The 19,460-nt window shown below is 54.2% G+C and overlaps 2 protein-coding genes across 4 annotated transcripts; one reads left to right on the forward strand and one right to left on the reverse strand.

Annotated features, from left to right (window-relative positions):
- Positions 1-408: 408 nt before the first annotated feature.
- Positions 409-11,092, reverse strand: doc2g (double C2-like domains, gamma). Of its 3 annotated transcripts, none has more exons than XR_001965302.2 (11): positions 10,609-11,092; positions 9,401-10,141; positions 8,664-8,743; positions 8,392-8,466; positions 6,793-6,902; positions 5,771-5,897; positions 4,877-4,933; positions 4,022-4,146; positions 3,028-3,109; positions 2,728-2,843; positions 409-1,102 (listed from the first exon to the last, which is right to left on the reverse strand). XR_001965302.2 is itself a non-coding variant. In XM_018735918.2 (11 exons), the coding sequence occupies exons 2-11, from the start codon at positions 9,837-9,839 to the stop codon at positions 972-974; spliced, it is 1,323 nt and encodes a 440-aa protein (XP_018591434.1). In that variant the 5' UTR covers positions 9,840-10,141; positions 10,609-11,083; the 3' UTR covers positions 409-971. The 3 variants fall into 3 exon arrangements, 2 of the variants coding, with proteins under 2 accessions (XP_018591434.1, XP_018591435.1); XM_018735918.2 differs by having other exon boundaries at positions 2,728-2,824; positions 10,609-11,083; XM_018735919.2 differs by lacking the exon at positions 10,609-11,092 and adding an exon at positions 10,399-10,473 and having other exon boundaries at positions 2,728-2,824.
- A 2,873-nt stretch (positions 11,093-13,965) lies between these two features.
- cabp4 (calcium binding protein 4) lies at positions 13,966-19,047 on the forward strand. Its single transcript, XM_018735716.2, has 8 exons — positions 13,966-14,011; positions 14,646-14,763; positions 14,850-15,078; positions 16,069-16,099; positions 16,663-16,806; positions 16,905-17,014; positions 18,760-18,907; positions 18,993-19,047. Exons 1-8 carry the CDS (start codon positions 13,966-13,968, stop codon positions 19,019-19,021), a joined length of 855 nt encoding a protein of 284 aa, XP_018591232.1. The 3' UTR covers positions 19,022-19,047.
- The last annotated feature ends 413 nt before the right edge of the window (positions 19,048-19,460 follow it).

The following is a 19,460-nucleotide window of genomic DNA, read 5'->3' on the forward strand; positions in this document are numbered from 1 at the left end:
TCCTCCGCTCCCTGCGCCGCTAAGTGTGCTTCTTGGGACTCCTCGTCCCGACCAGTCCGCCACAGGTATCCCAGCATCCTCTGCTGCTGGAGGTCGGTTCCGCGCTGCGGCCGAGACGCGCCTCTTTGGGGGTTGTCCTCGCCTGCCGTCACGCCCCGTCTAGGTCCCGCATTCAGACGGCCGTGTCGCCCCGACCGCACCCAGCCCACTTTCCCAGCATGCCTTTCTCTCGCCCCCCCCCACCCCCTTGCTGTACCTGAGGACGGAGGCCGGCTGACAGTTACAGGAACAGATGCACATGGGAACAGGTAGAGACACAGAGACAGGCCCACGCACACGCAAAGACAACTGGGGGCAACAGGCGACACGCGCGCGCGCACACGCGCACACACGCACACACACACACACACACACACACACACACACACACACACACACACGGAACACGACGCACGGCCTCCCGCAGCAGGAGTGGGGCTGCCTTGTGCTTTTCTCACGAGAAGAGAGGACGCAGGAGTGACTCCACGGCGATGGAGTGATGAGAGAGAAACAGGCGTCCAGGGTACACACAGCACGGTTACACACCAACTCTGGTCACGCAGAGGAGGAAATGACACGTGTGTGGGGTAACTCCACCGTTACCGTGGTGACGTTACAGGTCTCATCTTCAGTAAATCCATAAACACGGAAAAGTCAATATCAACAATTATTATTACTTGATTCTTTTTCCTGTTATTGGTCCTATTATTGCAGTAACTGTTCAGTGAATAGTTTACAAAAGATATGATAATTAATGAATTCATTATTATTATTATTATTATTAGCAGTAGTATTAGTATCATTATTAATTTTGGTATTATTACATTACTTATTTGCTGTATCAACAGATGTGCCTTTGTCAATGTGCATGCATAGGTCCCTGCGTTAGGATACTGTGTGTGTGTGTGTGTGTGTGTGTGTGTGTGTTTGTTTCAGTCACTGCTGGGCTGCCCCTGCTGCGTCAGCGTGTGCCAGCACTCCACCCTTTTCCCCGTGTATTTCAGGCACTCGAACCAGTGCTTGAGCCGCTGTCCCTTAGCGTTGATCCCGAGCTCCACCCCCCCTGGCCGGCAGCGGGGAACAGGACACGGGGGGGCGCAAATCAGTGTGAGAGAGAAAGAGAGAGAGAGAGAGAGAGATATTAGGTTATTGTTGTGCAGGGTCACTGACCCCCCCGCCCCCCACCATACAAAGGTGCTCATGGGTAATGTTGCTGACAGGTGGAACAAGGCGTAAGGTCGGAGAGCACAACCCGCCGCCCAGCAGTGGATCAGGACCTGAATTCCTGATGGAAAAAGTCCCACAGATGAAACCGCGGACCGGAACACGGTGTAGGACACGGCCTGAAAGATTATTATTGAGCCTGAGACCCCAGGGTCTGCCGTCCACACCGTCCACAGCGACAGTTCTGAGCTCCTGCCTCGGCCACGGAAGCTTCCGGAAAGCATACAGAGCAGATGTCAGCTACTTCTCGTTGTCTTTGGAACGAGGCGTGAGGCCCTCGACCGCGTCGTTGTCCAGTCGATTTGGGCGGAGAAAGGAACTTCCGAAGGCCACCTTGGACGGGGCTCAGGGACCACCGCGGCGGACAATTCCGGAACCTCTGTCATTATAGACGCGCGTCTCTTTGGACTTTCCGGCCGTTAGTGACACGAGACAAGTGGGTCATGATGAAGTGGGTCTGCGTAGACACTGCGCGGACGACTTGACGTTGACGTTGACATTGCGCTGACCACCTTCTAGACGCCCAGCATGTGGTTTTACACGAGTGCTGAGGAAACGTCTGCGGGAGTCTACAGCGACTTGTCGACCCTCACAACAACTGACTGATTCGTTAAATGATTAAACGTTCATTGTTTACAAGAAATCAAAGGTCTGGCTTTGAGTCGTCGCTCCGGCTCTAGTGCCTCTCAGCCGATACAGTAAATATTAGCCTGCTGTATAAATGGGTAAATAATGATAAAATGCTGAACAGTGTCAGTCACTTTACAGAAAGTGTCCTACAAATAATAATAATTATAATATAATAATAATAATTATTAATAATAATAAGTATTATTATTATTATATAGTCTTCTGTTTAATATTCTGAATATTACACACAATAATTCTGAATAATACACCAACTAATACCGTGCACCAGTAATAAATGTCCCGCACTGTACGTTTGTTTTAGCTGCTGTACCATGTTTCACCGTGTTGACGTCCGCACGCCGCTTTCTCAAACTATCCCATGAGGCCCTGTTCTCGAACCGTCTCCACAGCCCCCCCCCGCTTTGCCGTCCCACTTCCAGCACTGGTTTAGCCCCCCCACGAGAGGGGCCTGGCCCCCCTGAGTACATGTGACTTCTTGAGAGCGAGGAACCAGCAAAGACATCGACAGTAAAACGCGACACCTCTGGTAACACCCCCACCCCCCCCCACGACCCCCTTTATATTTGGACCGGAGATTAACGGTCCTAAAAATGGCACATGGGAGGAATCGGAGAGATGGACAGTGATCGCAGGAACAGGACTCAATAAACAAAAACCGCGTGATTAACGGAGAGTGTCACTGTCTTAGCCACACAGCCCCCCACCCCCATCCCAACCCCCCCCCACTTGCTCGCCCGGCTCTGCCGCACTCTCTCTCTCTCTCTCTCTCTCTCTCTCTCTCTCTCTCTCTCTCTCCCTCTCTCTCTCGCTCACCTATGAAATCGTTGCTCATCCCCAGGTCATAGTCCCACACCGAGATCTCCAGGGTCTTCTTAGCCAGCTGGTCATGAGGAACTTCATACACAAACTCCTGCAGGAACCGGAGGGCACTGGGTCACAGGTCAAAGGTCACATGAGTGCCACCTCTGGCCCGTCCAGCTCACTGCTCTCACTTAAATGCTTTAGGCTTCGTATCGCCTCCATTCCCACTGCCCCTCCACCCTGCATCTCTCTGAGGAACAGCGATCAGACGTGTGTGTGTTTTAGGAGGACAACTGTACCGCGGTACCATACCTCATTGAACTCCGGGTTCAGAGTTTTCTTTTTCACTGAGGTCTTGTACTTGGACTTCTTCCCCACATCGGGCTGCAGGACACTGGACGGGAAAGAAGTAAAAGGTTCAGACAAAGAGGCGGAGTCAGGGAGGCAGAGATTGGACGGGGCAGGTGGAGGCGGGGTCAGGGAGGAGATGACTGGGAGGCGGAGTCTGGGAGGATCAGACAAGGGGCGGGTCGGGGGGGCAAATAGGGAGGCGGGGTCAGGGCAAAGCAGAATGGGAGGCAGAGTCAGGGAAGTGGCAAAAGGGAGGTGGAGCCAGGGAGGAGCGGACTGGGAGGAGCAGACTGGGGGCGGAGTCAGGGAGGGGCAAAAAGGGAGGCGGAGTCAGGGGGAAGGGAGAGCATTGTCGGTTTACTTGTTACTAGTTGTCTGTATGATTTCTGTGCTGTTCTGACTCCACGTTACTGGAAATATGTACAGAAATGTCGCTGAAAGCAGTAAAATTCTCTTCAGCTTCAGCCTGAACTCTGAAGACGCAGAGAGAGAAGTGAGGAAGAGATGGAGGGGAGGAGTGAAGGAAGTGTGAATGAGCACAGCGAGCTGCAGGAGAGAGCGCGCACACAGACGCGCACGCATTTAGCACGACCGCACACACACAGACACACACAGACAAACAGGCACACACACACTCTCTCTCACACACCCCCTTAGTGCAACCCCCCCAGCTCAGAGCTGATACTCTGTGAGCTAAAGCCGATTCTCTTTGCCGAGCTGCTGAGCACACACAGCGGAAGGAGCCTCCGCGGCATCACCCGGCAGCATCCTGCACGCTGGGGAATCCGGCTCGCGGTACCACGGTACACACGCCTCCAGAGTACAGCGTTTACTTTCCTTCCTTCGCTGTACGCCTCTATGACGCCACACCATTTTATACTGCGAGTACTTCCGTCCCCCGTCCACATTGGCCCGCTGCAGGCACCTTGCCCCCCGTCCCTGGGGCCGTACTCACATCTTGACGAAGGGGTCCGAGTACCCGTTGGAGTCCATGGCTGCCAGGTGGGCGCAGCGGATGATGCCCACAAACAGTGAGCTCTTCTCCTGGTTGTAGAGCAGCGACACGAGGATGCGACCTCTCTGGAGGACAAGTGGGGTGGGAATGGGGGGAAAAACAGCCAATCAGAATCTCTCATCGGCCCGTACCGCCACATTGCCACTCGAGGAGGCCGCATGTCCCTCCCCAGTAAAGTGCAAAGCCAAAGTAACCATAAACCATGGACCACAGGGACCTGATCTCAAGGACTAAGGGGATCTCAACTACACAAGGGCACAAGGACCTGACCAAGGGAACTCGACCTGAGAACCACAGGTTCCTCAGCAACTGCCCGAGTCAGCCAAACGCGAGGTGGGAGGAGTCAGATGAGGACTGACCTTGCGGTCACAGCCCCGGTGACGGGACCCAATGTTCCCAACGTGTCGGAGAAATTCTCGCCGAAGACCCGGTGACGTGGCGGCATCTCGCAGTGAGCGGCACAGAAGCGCTCACCAGCCGGCCGGTTCGCAGTCTGTCACAGCCCGAGGCATGCTGGGTAATCACCGCGCGCGTAATTACCTAAACTCTGTTTACCTACCGAGGCACCGATTACTGCTGCACACATGGTACGGTTCTCACTGTGCGCCCGCTGCTATTCGGAGCAAACGTAACGCTCTTACCTTCGTCGCCGGACGTTAAAGGCCTAACAACAATGGTCCAAGGAGAGTGACAAAGAGCGGAAAGTACAGCGCGGACAGTTCCGCTGCATTTCACATGAAGGGAATCCTCCGAATAGGTGTGGCCAGACTAGGAATGAGCAGGGGTGATACGTGCCTCCTCTTCGGCCACCAGGGTTCCGGGTTCCACCACGGCATTGTGGGCCTCTCTGTTCTGAGGAGGAAAGGGTCATGTAAGAAGACGGTATGCAGACCCACACTTATTCCTCCAGCGGCTCCTCGCGCCCCTTGCAGATACGGCCGGGACCAGAGGCGTGTTCGTAACTCGGTTTGTTCATAACTCCAACGTCTCTTTCATGGCTTCGTCACAATCACTAAAAGGTAAAGTGCAGAAATCCGTGGATTTTTTTGTTACTTTGATTCTGTAAAAATCAAACATAGCTATGAAAAAAAATACTTGTGGGACTTCTTGCTTGAATTTTGCACTAACTCTGAGTTTCACTAAAATTGAAACAAACTTAAGATGACAGAAAAAAAAAACATTCTTTCTACAGAGTGCTATGTGACAGTAGCTGGTAGCCAATTCATTCCATAAACACACGAAACGCTTGTTGTCTTGTCACTGATCTCGGACACAAGAGGAACCCCAGACGTGAGCTGCGAACGCCGTGAAAGTGAGTCGAACGAAGGCGGTGCTGCGCTCCCGTTTGCTGCTCTTTACTGACACCTACTGGCTCGGAGGGTAAACGCAGGTCACGCTCACTCTTTTATTTTAGAAATTCTAAGAAGAATTCTAAAATTAGGGGATTTTAGAAAACAGATCTTTGAACGATCTGTAAATTTTTTATCCTCAAAAAGATGTAACTCAGGAGCCAGCGAACACTTCACGAACACGAGTCAGTCGTTGCAGAAATGACTGAATTTCACACACACCATCCAGACGTGCACGAGACGCATCACTAATTCCCGTGCACAAGGAGACTCAGATGAGACACAGCACACGACACGAACACACATCACCCTGAAACACACACGGACGCACACTGCTGACCTGCGCCTGTCTCTCCAGGCCCATGTTGTACCTCTTGGTCTCCCCCTCGTGTAGCTTCTTTAGAGCCACTCTCACCTCCCCGATGAACTCGTTGCGACCGAGGCGGTCCATGTCGCAGACGCAGAGCCTGCGGGCGACACACAGAGACTCAGAGCGCCGTCCCCATCCCCATCTCGACATCATCACGCGTACGAGCAGCGTCAAAAACAAGATCACGCTGCAGCTCGTTTCCCCTTCATTCATACTCTGCATATCGAAGACTGTTCCTTCATCACAGGGTTCTGCGAGTGTGTGTGTGTGTGTGTGTGTGTGTGTGTGTGTGTGGAGCTGCACGTGGCCTTGGGTGGAAGCCTCTGAGAACTCCGTTGCACGCTACACAGGCTCAAGACCCTTCCATCCGACAGCCCACGCTGCTTGAGCGCCGCGGTTCATGGCTCCGCCCACAATATCTAACATGGCCCCACCCATCTTTTCCAATGGCTCCGCCCACCTAAGCCAGCTAGTGACCATCATTACACCTATGGCTAGGAAAGTTTCACGGAGCCTCTGTGTTCAAGCACAAGCGGAGGAGCTTCCTCAGCAGATCAGCTTGAGGGAGTTTAGCTGGTTTTTACGAGCTGGATTAGTTGGTTTAGCTGGTTTGCAGCGGTTGCTTTAGCTGGGTTAGTTCAGCAGGTCCTCATGCCGGGTGGCATGTGCCAGTCTCTCCCCATGTGAAAGTCATCAGCAACATCACACAATCTACGGACACCAACTTGCGGAACGGAGCACTCGATGCTCATGCCGTCGGCTGAGGCTCCCAGGGGATTCCGTGTGCCTTTGTTTCCATGTAAAAGACGTGTTTTTGCGTGTTGCTCTAAGGGTCCGAGAGAAGAGCACCGGCAGCACGAGGGACACACACTCATGCGGAGCATAAGCGGTCTGCACACCACCGGTCAAAGAGGGGAAGGGGAGTCCATTGCAGCACCCGCCACGCGGGGCATTCTGGGAGCTGACCAGGAGACCGCGAGACGAGTTGGTACCTGAGCGTTTTCGTGGTCATGTCGGCTGCGGTGATACCGTGGTAAACCAGAGTCTCGTTCCACACGGGGTTCAGTGTGTTTTTCAAGGTCTTGGTGCGCAGTTTGTTTGCCTGCAGGGAGGAAGGAAGAAAGAAAGAAAGAAAAGCCCATTTATCTCTTCCCCTCTGGTACTTCCATACACCTGCTTGACGGAGGGGGGTCAGCCAGCTGCGGGTGCGAGCGGTGCCAACAAGCGCGAGGAATCGGCCCAAATGGGTGCTGACAGTAAATACAGTGAACGCGCCGCTAACATGATTACAATAAGAGACTTTATTTTGGGAACACGGAGCTGCATATTGGCCCATTTAGAGGGAGTGACCTCCCGTAATACAGCGGGGGTTATGCTTGCATAAGGGTGGGGTAAGGGTAGCGCAAGGGTGGTGCAAGAGCCGGGAAAGAGGCAGAATAAAGACTGAGTAAGGGCAGAGCAAGTATATAAGAACGGTAGGGTAACGGTGGACAAGCGTGGAGTGAGTGTGGAGGGAACCTGCAGGGGGTATGGGGAGGTGAGGGTCGACAGGCTCCGCCCATCGGCTAGACAAAACGCATCAGGGTGTGTGATCCAGCCGGGGCTGCGAGTGTGACTCACGTGTCGCACCTCTTACTCTCAGTGTGCCTGAGTCCCGCCACCCGAGCTCACCCCCACCCCCACCCCCATCCCCACCCCGCTTCCCGTCTCCATCCACACCGCTGGGTCTGTTCTAGCCCAAAACAACATATGGTGTCAGCAAATTCCGGCGGCTTTCGTCATCTGGCCTCGTCTGCGCCGATGCTCCCTTCCCTGAATATTTCATGCTCCGCATCTCCATCCCGGTCCGTCACGCTTCCTTCCTCCCTCCCGTGGCTTCAGAACCTTCGGTGCGCGAGCGGGACCCCAGGCCCGGCCGCGGTGCCCTCTGCCTGCCCTCCATGTAACTGGACCGCTGCGTCTGGCACCCCCGCCCGGGTTCGAGGGCCGCTGGCCATGTGCACGCTTCTTCTCTCTCCCCATCCTTATCCTCATTCTGCCATTGACGTGAGCCGTGTAACAATCCTCCCTGTTTCCATGACAACCACCTGCTGCTGTCATGCCTTCGCCGGTCTCTCTCACTCTCTCTTTCCATCCCTTGCTCGCTCACACCCCCGTTCTCCTCCGCCAAAGCAAACCAAGGTCAAAGCAGGTGGAAGAGGAATGGAGCGATAGCGACGGGACGGAAGGGGAGAAGGGAGGCGGGCAAACGGGGGTGGGGGGGCAATGGGGTGGCAGGGGGTTACAGCTACTGTGTCCTTACCTGTCTCTCCGTACGTCTGTGTGTATTTACCTCCACCTGACTGCAAGTGTTCGCAACTCCGCATGTCTGTCGGCTCGCTGCCTGCCCCCCCCCCCACACATTCTGACGCCTGTTTGCGATTCTCACTGAGCTCAGTTGTCTCACCCGCGAGCCCATAACGGCGATCATCTCACAGATACAGCGCTCCCGTTCACACCCAAACCCAAATGTGGTGCGAGGGGCCCAGAAGTGACGAGGAGACCGTGAACACGACCGCGCGGTCATGCAGCAGGCGTCGCGTCATATTGACCTTGCTCGCTCCAGGCAGGAGGTGTAGCTTCACATAGGGGTCGGCCAGTCCGTTCGAGTCCATGGCCTTCAGGCCCTGAGACACAGGAAATGATGCAATCAGATCACGTGAGACGGGCATAGTCACATCGCCGTGTTGCACGCAGGTTTTAGGTGTAATGCGGTAAATGTGAAAAGCAGATGATTTCCTGTACGAGTAAACGGTCACAGTATGGCGTGGGTGCGGGTGGACTGTGCGCGGCTGTGGCGGCAGGTCCTCGGTGACTCACGTACCTTGGCGCGGTGCACAGTGCAGTGGAGGCAGTTGTTCTCCTGGTCGAAGAGGAGGCTGAACTCCAGGGTGCCCAGATAGGCTGCAACATGACGCCACAGGTTCTCTTTATCGCTGGTGATTGTGAACGGGCACTTTGGGTGTGTCGTTGGGGAACGAGGCCATTGCGATCGCAGGGTCACAACCCCTGAGATTTACAGTTACTGGTTTTGCGTACTTTCAGTAGATTGTTAGCGTATCTACGATCATTTACACAGCTGGGTAATTTTTCTGGAGCAATTTACGGTAAGTACCTTGCTCAAGGGTACTGCAGTTCCAGGTGGGATTCAATCCCACAACCTTTGGCTCCAAAGGCAGCAGCTTTAACCAGCACAATACCAGCTGAACTCTTGTAGGGGCTGCAACCCAATGGCCACCCGAACACGTCTGGCATGTTATAGCGAGGGCTGCAGTGCGTCACTTAATAACACAAATGCACATAAAGTATTTCACATTAGTCCAGTATGTCAGTAGAAGCTCCTCCAAACCCGTCACAAGAACACCCCCTAAAGCCGTTTGGCAGAAACATGAGTGTGCGGGAGCAATTTCCCCCAGGGCACACGCACACGCACACGCACACACACACACACACACTCACACACACAGACCGATATCTGAAACCGTCTTTAACACACGGGCGGCGAAGACCACAATGACAAAGACACACAAAGACACACCGAACTGCCAATCAAGGGCTTACTCTCATCATCGTCGGAGTCCACGAGCTCCGGCTCGTCCTCGGCATCCCGCTGACGGTCCTTCCCAGCGTCCCGCTGCGCCTGCTTGTCGCGCTGCTGCGCTGTCGCCGGTGGGCACGGGAAGTCGTGGAAGCGCGGGAAGAAGTCGGAAATCTGCGGGATGGGCAGGATGGGGCCCGGGCACACGTTGATGGCAAAGTGCTCCTGCATGGAGATCTTGACGGGCGAGGGCGAGGGGGTGGGCGAAGGGGAGGGCGAAGCTGGCAGAGAGCTGCCCCCCGACGGCAGGGACAGGTGGGCCGAGGGGTTGGGGGGCTGCGGGTGCGGGAGGAAGTGGGAGTGAGGCCGGGGGGGCTTCGACACGCTCATGCTGAGACACGGGGACAGGAGGCCGAGAACAGGGGCACAAGGGTCAGGGTGGCAGGACACGGATACGGTCATCTACCACCGTCCCCCTGCGTGCGTCCCGCTCTCCCTCGCACCCTCGCGCTCTTTCTTCGCCTCTCCCTCTCAAGTGTTCCCGTGTCCAAGTGCGGCGGCGTCTCGTCAGCTACTCCGTTTTTGCTGCGCTCGCTGCCCCTCTGAGCGCAGGGCTGCTATACTGTCGTGTCCATCGAGACACTCGAGATGTCAAATGATAACTTTCTCTCACATCGCAGATGTTTTCAGCGCAACGCAGGTGTGAACTGCACCTACAGTCCTGTTTTTCCAGTGTTCCGCATTACAGTGAAGATGTGTGTGACCTGGAAGAGAAGAAACAGGAGTTACAATAACAGCACATGCTGATAATAATAATAATAATAATAATAATAATAATAAGTGTCATAAAATAAAAGTGACGTGCAGAAGTCATGACTCACAGGAGCACACATATGTTCACATAACGGTGCACCAGCACATGCACGCAAAGACACGCTTGCTCGCTCACTCACGCATGCACACACACACACACACACACACACACACACATGCACACTGGATGCCGTGTGCGAACACCGACCACAGTTTGTCCATCACATGGTTTCATTCATTCATTCATTCCTCCTAGATGGGGAGCGACCACGCGATGAGAGCAACACGAATCTCAGTGACACATTTCTACCAGAAAGGAATCTCACCTAGGCAGGGGTAAGAGGGAATTCACTGAGACACATGCACACTTATGTGAGCACGAGTGCACACACACACCCACGCACACCCACACACATACCCAGTCACAGTCCTCGTCCGTTTCTGAGCTCCATCATGTCCCCTTGCATGTCCTCTGTGTCGATCACACACTGGTGAATGACCAAAAGCTGAGCTGAGTCAATATAACCCCCCACCTCTCTCCTTCTCTCGCTCGCTCTCTCTCGTTCTCTCCCTCCGCCACCCTACCCCCTCCACTCTTGCCCCTCCCCCTGCCTCTGCTTGTGACGTTTCCTGCTAAATTCTGAATTCTCCTGGTCCATCTCCAGCAGCCGTGTGCGCGGAGTGCCGAGCGCCGGCAGCGGGGCCCCGAGCCGCGTCTTCTGCCGAAACAGGAATGACATCAGCGCATCACAGGACACTGCACATTCACACGCTCCTGCGTGTGATCGAGGAGGCGGAGCGATGCCCTCTCTCAATAACCCGAGCGGGACCTGCAACGGCTCACTGAGCGAGATTAAAATAAGTGCCGAGCGCCGACTTGCCGAGCGTTGGCTTGCTGTAAGCACCATCGCTCCCAAAAGGCGAGTCTTGTCAGCACACAAGTGACTGGCCGTCCATCACTGCGCACTGCGAGGTCCAGCTCGCCATGTGAGCAGCGGGACGTAGAAAGCGCATCCAGCACGTCAGATGGAAGATATCAGCCAGTTCTCTTTAGCTCCGCTGGCTTCTGTCAAGCTTCATCTTTACATCAGTGTCAAGGGGAATGATCCCCAGAGGCCTCTAAGTATGCTGCCATGGTGGAACGCTCCTTGCTGGCAAACATGCCTCAGTCATGCTTCAGTCATGTGGCCCCTGGGGGTTGGGGATGGGGGCAGTAGTCAGTAGGCATGTGCACCGGTGCAGCGTTCGAGCCGAAGGTCATCGAGACCGATTCACGCGCGCCGTCTCGGGAACTGCTGTCAGGATGAGTCCTCGAAGGAGTTTCCAGGGTCGAGGCCTTAGGTCCGGGTTCTGGTCCAGGGGTGTAGGGACAGCGGTGGGTGGAAGGGTGGTGGGAGGCGGCCGGGAGTGCTGGGAAACGGGAGCAAGTCCCGTTGGCCATCACGGTGTCCTCTGCTCGCAGGGTCCTGTTCATAAGTTTTAGAATGCGAGAGTCCAGCGTGGGGATGCGGAGAAGAAGGTGTCCATGAAGGAGAGTCATGCTAAAATGTACGCACATCGCTGTGCAGGACGAGTGACCTTTCCGCTGCCCGAGCGTTCAGTGCTTGCTGCGAAAATGACACGCTTCCACGGCACTTTTGCGTCAGCCCGCAGGAGCAGCCGACCATGGCTTGGCACAGGCAGTGCCGGAGCCGTTGGCATGTTTGGAAGCCTCTGATTTGGCCGTCAGTGTCCCCGCAAGCGGATTACAGTGATTACAACACACAAAAACAGGACCCCGGCATCCTGTCAAACACACCTCTGCAGCAAGCAGCGAAAAGCCTCCTCCCCCTCAGCCGGACGTTGGACCTCAGGGTCAAAACGCTCTGCCTTCAGAGTACAAATGCTGGGTTCCAGCCCATTACTTTTTTACTTTGTGTACTTGCGAAGAACAGGTCCTTATCCAGGGCAACATGCATAACTTAGAGCTCTGCTCAGTTACAGGTCTCAACAGATGGAGATGCAGGGGGTGAGTGTGAATCAGTGGCAAGAGCCAATGTCTTTCGGGTTTTGAACCTGCAGTCCTGCCGGTTTCTGCTAAGTGAGAACACCACCTGCTGACCCGCTCACCTGTGCTGGAGTTTCCCATCTCTTGGAGGCAGAAGGGACTGCGGACCCCCTGCCAAGCAGGTCAAGACCGGTGGCCTTCCAGGCGTCCACCTAAAAGGGGACAATCGAGGATCACGGGGGGAGACCCTGGGCTTGCTGTTGGAGAACAAAGAAAGGCAGCATGGGCTCTGGCTCCAGCGCACTGGGTGCATTGCACCAGCGGGGAAGGTGCCAGAATCTGGTACAGCACCGCTCTCTGACGCATGCGGGCGCCGACTAGGGACCCGCGGGAACCGGCTAGGAGCGGCGCTAAGGCGTGGTTCAGCACTAAGTCAGCTCCTTTGCCCGCTGATGCCCCAGTTCTGCTGCCCCCTGTAGACCATGCGGCAGTCCTGTAGCCCCCTGTGATGGATGAATCAAAGTTTGCTGTTCAGGGACAAATGGAAGGTCCAAAATAAACCACACGTGACGTGTTCCCTCTCAAAGGTGTTATTCTAACCCAGGCCCAATCAGCATTTACCAGAAATAAACACTGCGGCATGCATTCAGGACACGAGACACACTGAGAGAGAGGCAGCGAGCATCATGGGTAATTAAAAGCTTCACTTCACTGATTCCTCGTTAATCAGTTAAATATGTCCGTGTAGATTTACATTTATTAATTTGTCACACACTTTTCTCCAAAGGAATGTACAATCCAGAGTAAACAGAAGAGCATCAACAACAGACGAAGAGCTTCAGATGCAGACACGGGGCTACGGACACACAGCTTGTGTATCTGACACCACCGTGTTGTTGGTTCACATCCCTCCAGAAGCTCCAATAGAAGTGACATTCAAATAGCAAATACATAGATAATTGTAGGAGATGATGTTGGACTCATTTATGGAGCCGTCAGGAGATCAGGAGAGAAGTGTCTCTCAATAAGATGGGTTCAAGACCCTTCTTGAGTATGAGAGGGATTCAGCTGCTTCGAGGGCTGGAGGTGGATGTTATACATTGAAATGTATAGCTTGTTTGTATTTATTCTGTTTTCTCTAACTTTAGCAGTGCTCTTTTGGAGATATTTATCATGCGTACATGGAGATCCTGTAAAAAGTAAGGAGTGGAGCAGCGCAGTGAGTCGACTGCCTTTGAATCCTAATGAGGAAACGTTGAGGAGAGAATGTAAGCGTAACGCAAAGGGAGTGTCGCCAGCGGAAGGACTCCTTCATCCCAGCGGTTTTAATTAAGGTCTTCTCTGTGGCTTCTCACGCTCATTAAAAAGGTAATGGGCAGCGAGAGGAACCATAAGCAGCTTCCGATGGAGCGGAACGACACGGCGGACCTTCGGCAGGAAGGAGGAGTGGCGTCGCACACAAACCGACCTTAACTGGCGTGTGGCCGAAGCACGAACACATACACGCGGTGTGACGCCCAACACCCCGCAGCTCCCTCAAAACCTGTCCTCTTCACCCTGTCCACAGTTTGCTCCATCGCAGCCCCACACTGACCCCCCAGGGTGCTGTCCTCTTCATCGCCCATAATTCACATCCTAATCTGCACATATTTAGCCAGTGCGATAATCAGCTCTGATGGTCTTATTGACAGGCGGAGGGCGCGTGTGACACCGGGAGCGCGAGAGCGGCTCGTCTTCGTGTCTCTGCACATCTCCTCTGTCCTCGTCCCACACAGGACACGCTCCGCCATGCCCGTGGGCCTCGTCGCCTCCCGCTGCCGCCGCCGCTTCGCAGGTGAGGGGAGCGGCTCAGCCTGCCGCACGTGTGTGAGTGTGTGTGTGTTTGATTGCTTCCGCACCTGAGTGGAATGGAGTTCACACTTTTTCATTTATCTCACACTTTTCTCCAAGGACACTTACAGTGTTAAGCTATTTACAGTGATTCACCACACTTTGTACAGCAGGGTGTATATACTTTCACTGTAAGTACCCTGATCGAGGGGACAACGGCAAGAGGTGGGATTCAGTCCCGTGTCCTTTGAGAGCAAGGTGGCAGCGATCCAGGCTCGTCGGAAAAGGGCCGAAGGAACGGGCTTAGAACCCATCGAAGGTGGATTTTCATGCTCTGATCAGCGCCTTTGGGTTAAAACACCTCCGATAAGTAATAATAACAGCCACAATAATAACGGCACGGTGGAAACTCGACAGACGCGCTGTGTTTCTCACCCCGGTTGAGTCCAGAGGCAGGTGGGGCAGTGGCGATGTGTTGGCTGCGTTACGTGTGCAATGCATACAGGAGCCGCGCTCTGGCACTGCGGTAACGTCAGTAATTTACCATACAGCGTGCCTCCTGCAGGCTCCGCTTTTGCTCTTCTTCCGCTCTTCTTCCGCTCTTCTTCCGCTCTCTAATCCGCCTCTTCGGCTCTCAGCGCCCCCCGGTGGTCCGGGACACGCTGCCAGCTGTTTGCCCTCTCCGGTCGGCTCGGGCACGAGGGAGCACCGGGGGAAGGGCAGGGGCTCTGGGAGGAGAGTGCCCCCTACAGGCAGGTGAGGGTGAAGAAGGTGATCGCGATGGCGGCGATGCTGACGATGACGACGCTCACGCTGACGGCGTTCTCTCTGCGCTCCTCCAGCTGCCCCTCCACGCCACTGCGCTCTGCAGGGGACTTGACCCCACTGAGGACCGCTCTCCAGCGCATCCTACCCAGCAGCCCTTTCTCCAGCGCCGCTTCCAGCCCCGGGTCCCTGTACCACAGGCTGAAGAGGAGCTTCTCCTCAAACTCCTCCCGCTCCGGCAAGAGCACCAGCGAGGGCTCGGTCAGCGCGCTCTACTCCACCTTCCTCTGCGGCCTCTTCGGCTTCGTGAGTCCCGGGCCGAGGTCTACACGCAGCGTACACACACCGTACACGCCGAGTCCAGCGTGAAGCGTTCGGCCTGAGTCGGAGTGTTAGTGATGTATTAATAACCTGCTGGACTCATCATCTCCCTTCATCAGTCTCAACACTCCTGGGGGAGGAGGTGTGACACAGAAACACGTGGAAGCATTGTGTGCGTGTGTGTGTGTGTGTGTGTGTGTGTGTGTGTGAATTTAGACTGTGTTAATCTTTATGTCCCTGGATGTAATGAGCTCATAGTATTTTCTCTGAGACCTGCGTCGCTTTGGAGAAAAGTGTCTTGCAAACTAATACATGTAAATGAACTATGTGAACAGTAGTGTGTGTGTTCCTCTCTCTCTCTCTCTCTCTCTCTCTCTCTGTGTGTGCGTGCGTGCGCTGCTGTGAGCTGGGTTGTGTACTAATGAGGGTGTGTGAGGCTCTGAGGGAAATCCGATTAGATGGCAGCGTTGAAATGATCGCCGCGCGCTCTGATAAGGCCTTTCATGCTAATTGCTATGGATTCCTCCGCTCGCTCTTTGCCGTCTAATTTTGCGCTATTTAAACCGGTTAAGCTCAGCGAACATGCTGGGATTTACCGCGTTTACACTTTCCCGCCGGTACCAGTACCTGTGAGGAGTGTGTCGGACGCCTTTGGAAGCGTCTGCGGGGCATCAGCCAAAAAATGACCGTTAGTTCAAAGACCCTCCTCCCCCGCTGCTGTGCTCCTTCCTTTGTACCGTCGGCCCCCAGAAAGACCACCGCGGGAGCAGCGGGGTGGGAACGCTGGGCTACGAAGACTGGGGCGAACATGCTGGGCCAAAAGTACATGGTGAGAAATGGTGGGGTAGGAAGACTGAGGTACAACTGTTGTGCTTACAAATGCTGAGGTCAGAGCAGCGAAACCCTCCCCCCAGGACCGCGTGCGGTTCTCCAACTCCTCTCTCACGTTCCTCTCTCACGTTCCTCTCTCCCCAGGACAGGGACCTGGTTCAGGAGGAGCTGGATGGTGAGATGTCTTCTGGCCCCTTCTTGCGAGCACAGCGACCGCACACAGTGGCGGCTAGAGAAGCGCACCTGGGATAGGAAGGGCGGTTCCAGTCCCGTGAGGAACCCTGCGGTCGCACCGCAGAGACGTGAACTCAGCCTGTGCGGCTGCAGTAAGAAAAAGCTGCGTGAACGGTTAGATGTGAATGCGTGACGATGGAGGAAGATTCACACTCGATAAATATGTGCGACAAATAGACAAACACAAGACGAAAGGTGAACGTGAGCGGAGGAGATGCTGGGACCTCTGAACGCGGTCGGTTTGGTGGTTTGACAGAGCAGTCACATGTTGGTGAGAAAGTTGCGTTTAGAAGCTGGAGAACAGGTCGGTGTTTAGATGTTTCTCACCAGGTCAGCGCTCAACAATCACTAGCAGGTGAATCTTGTAGATGATCACGACCAGGTCCGTGATCCACATGATGGTGACCAGGGCAGCGTTCGGATGTTGCCGAGCACATTAACGTTCACGTTTCTCACCAGACCGGTGTTCGGGTGCTGCTCACCAGGTTTCACGCTCCTCCTCAGAACTGAAACAGGCCTTCAGGGAGTTTGACCACGACCAGGATGGCTACCTGCACTACAAGGACCTGGCGCAGTGCATGAGGACCATGGGCTACATGCCCACGGAGATGGAGCTCATCGAGATCATCCAGCAGATCAAGATGAGGCGTGAGTGTGAGGCGCGCGAGTACTCGGCGACCGTCTCGCGGTACTGCTTGTGTGACGCGTGCACGATGACCGTGCCGCTGTCCGTCCACCTGTCGCAGTGGGGGGGCTGGTGGACTACGAGGACTTCTGTGACCTGATGGGACCCAGGATGAGGGCGGAGACGGCCGGCATGCTGGGACTGCGGGAGCTCAGGTGCGCCTTCAGACAGGTGAGAGCATCGACCATCGTACCGCAACAGCGCGCGGTTGCTGACGTCGCGAATGTGGCTGCATTTAGGGGCGGACAAAATAACAAACACCTTCATTAACACGAAGGACCTAAGAAGGAAGAGGGGCAACACTGGACTTCAGAAAAGAAGGCAAACCCACAACTTTCCTTAGAGGTTCTTAGATGCTTAGATCTGCGGACTGGGAGGCCATGGAGCGTGTTGGACGCGTTTAGCAGCGTGTGTGCGTGGGCGCATGATCATCGGGGAATCTGAGAACATCGCGAGGGAACGGTGTTTGCGCCATGGGGTGCACCTGGTCCTCTGAAATGTCCTCGTTCCCTGGCTGTGACACGACCATTGAGAGCAGTCGTCACACCCAGTGACCGCGCCACCACGGGTCCCCCGCCACGTTCCACAGCTGGAAACACACACTACGGGGCGAAGGCATCTTTGGCTTTTCTCCCAACTTAAACTGGTGCGGATGTTGCGAACGGTGGAAGGCGACTCGTCGGACCCCGTTACCGTTTCTCATCGCTCAGGGCTCCAGGGTTTGTGCTCCTTTTACCAGGTTTTACACCACGTTACGAGGCTTCTGAAAATCAGCCCTGCCGGAAATTGCTGCAGTCCTCGTTGACTCCGGGTCACCGAAGCGCTCATGTAATACCGTGGTAATTTCTGAGGCCGAAATTTTGGGGCATTGAGGAACTTACCTCCATCCGTCCCTGTCGATGTGCTTCCCCTCGCGACCCTTATTCGTCTTTGCCGATGCAGGTTACCACGTTTACCACACGCTGCCGTTGTTTTTGAGACTGTTCCTTGTGACACATTAGGTAATTGTGCAGTTTTTGTGACTGACGCACCTGTTATTTGGACATTGACTCTTTATCCTCTTGGAACTCTGTTTCCACACGTTGCTTTGAAAACTCGCAAATCAAAGCAATAATTGTCAGTTGAGCTTTTTTATAGCGACACACACACACACACACACACACACACACACTACTAACTGGCAATAACCTAATATGACTCATCTCTGCAGCTGCGTTTAGTGTTTCTGTTATTTCGTCCACCCCTGTATATATAGAGCTCTTGAGGTCCGGGTACGTTATACATTTTGATTCCACTGAACAGATTTCTGCGTTTTCATCATCCTGTAAGAGGTGGCTGTCAGCGACACACACACACACACACACACACACACACACACACACACACACACACACACACACAGCTAGCTGGCAGTAAACCTACTATGAGTCACCTCTGCAGCTGTCTTTATAACTGTGGTTTAGTTACTTCACAGTTAAACTCCTTTTCTGTGTCGATTCCCACTTTATCCACAAGCTGTACATTTATTTTATGTGACACTTTTCTCCAAAAGAACTTACATTCACCTACTAAGACCGACGCACCTGTACAGCAAGGTAATTTTTACTGTATCACTTGAGGTAAGTACAGTACTTAGATCCAGGCTCCTGCAGCAGGAGGTGGGGTCGAACCCGGGTCCTCCGAGCGCAAGACAACAGCTCTCGTTACTAGGGAACGATGCTGCCCTCGGCTCACGTCGCCAATGCCACTGTGGTCACCCTTGACCCTTGACCGCTCACTACGGAAGGTGAGCCCAGGCCCAGCAGCCCAAAGAGGTTCTCAGCAAGTGAGAGCAGTTCTAAGAGGACAGCGTCCCTCTTACCCTTCCATTTACCACCGCTCTTCCCCGGGCCGCCTGCTTCTCGCCCCCTCGGCAGTTCGACCTTGACGGCGACGGCCGGATCACCAGAGCGGAGCTGCAGGAAGCCATCAGGACTCATCTGGGCGAGAAGCTCCACGAGGACGAGGTGGAAGAGATTCTGCTGGACATCGACCTCAACGGTGATGGCGCTGTCGACTTCAACGGTGAGGACAGAAGCGGGGCAGGCGGGTCAGTTTTGCATAACACCTCAAGCAACTGACGCTTTCCACCCCATACTCATGTCCCCAGAGTTCGTCATGATGCTGTCGTCACGGTAACGCGGCACCTGGACAAAGTCATCCTGCAGACATGCACTTCTTCAGGTCACAGTATATGTTCCCAAGTATAGCTATACATCATCTTCATGTGGTGGAACGAGCTCCATCTGCCCCTCACAGCTGCTGAATCCCTGCCAGCACACAAAAAGGGTCTCGAACCAATGTTTTTGAGAGCCACTTGGTCTCCTGATCTCCTGACAGCTCCATAAATGAGTTCAACACCATGTGCTTTGAACATCTATGTGTTTAGCATCTTCTAAATGAATAAATATGAACATAGAGCAAAGTGTACATGCAGTGGCTTCCGAAATTATTGGCACCCCTAAGAAAGATTAACAAAGAAGCAATATGACAAAAACGGGAATCTGGAAAAGGGATCTTTGGGAATCCGTTGCCTGTTTCCCTTTTACTTTGACACACAACAATTAAGAGAAAGTGA

This window comes from Scleropages formosus, chromosome 16 (assembly GCF_900964775.1).
Source record: "Scleropages formosus chromosome 16, fSclFor1.1, whole genome shotgun sequence".
Lineage (NCBI taxonomy): Eukaryota > Metazoa > Chordata > Actinopteri > Osteoglossiformes > Osteoglossidae > Scleropages > Scleropages formosus.

Bases quoted from the DNA above. Each gene is read 5' to 3' on its own strand.
- doc2g (XM_018735918.2), bottom strand. From the start codon at position 9,839: ATGACCGTATCCGTGTCCTGCCACCCTGACCCTTGTGCCCCTGTTCTC. The intron at 8,744-9,400 runs GTAAGCCCTTGA...GTCATGTTGCAG, and splicing joins GGACTCCGACGATGATGAGA to CCTATCTGGGCACCCTGGAG. The intron at 5,898-6,792 runs GTACCAACTCGT...TGTCGCCCGCAG, and splicing joins ATGACCACGAAAACGCTCAG to GCTCTGCGTCTGCGACATGG.
- cabp4 (XM_018735716.2), top strand. From the start codon at position 13,966: ATGCCCGTGGGCCTCGTCGCCTCCCGCTGCCGCCGCCGCTTCGCAG. The intron at 16,807-16,904 runs GTGAGTGTGAGG...CACCTGTCGCAG, and splicing joins CCAGCAGATCAAGATGAGGC to TGGGGGGGCTGGTGGACTAC. The intron at 17,015-18,759 runs GTGAGAGCATCG...CCCCCTCGGCAG, and splicing joins TCAGGTGCGCCTTCAGACAG to TTCGACCTTGACGGCGACGG.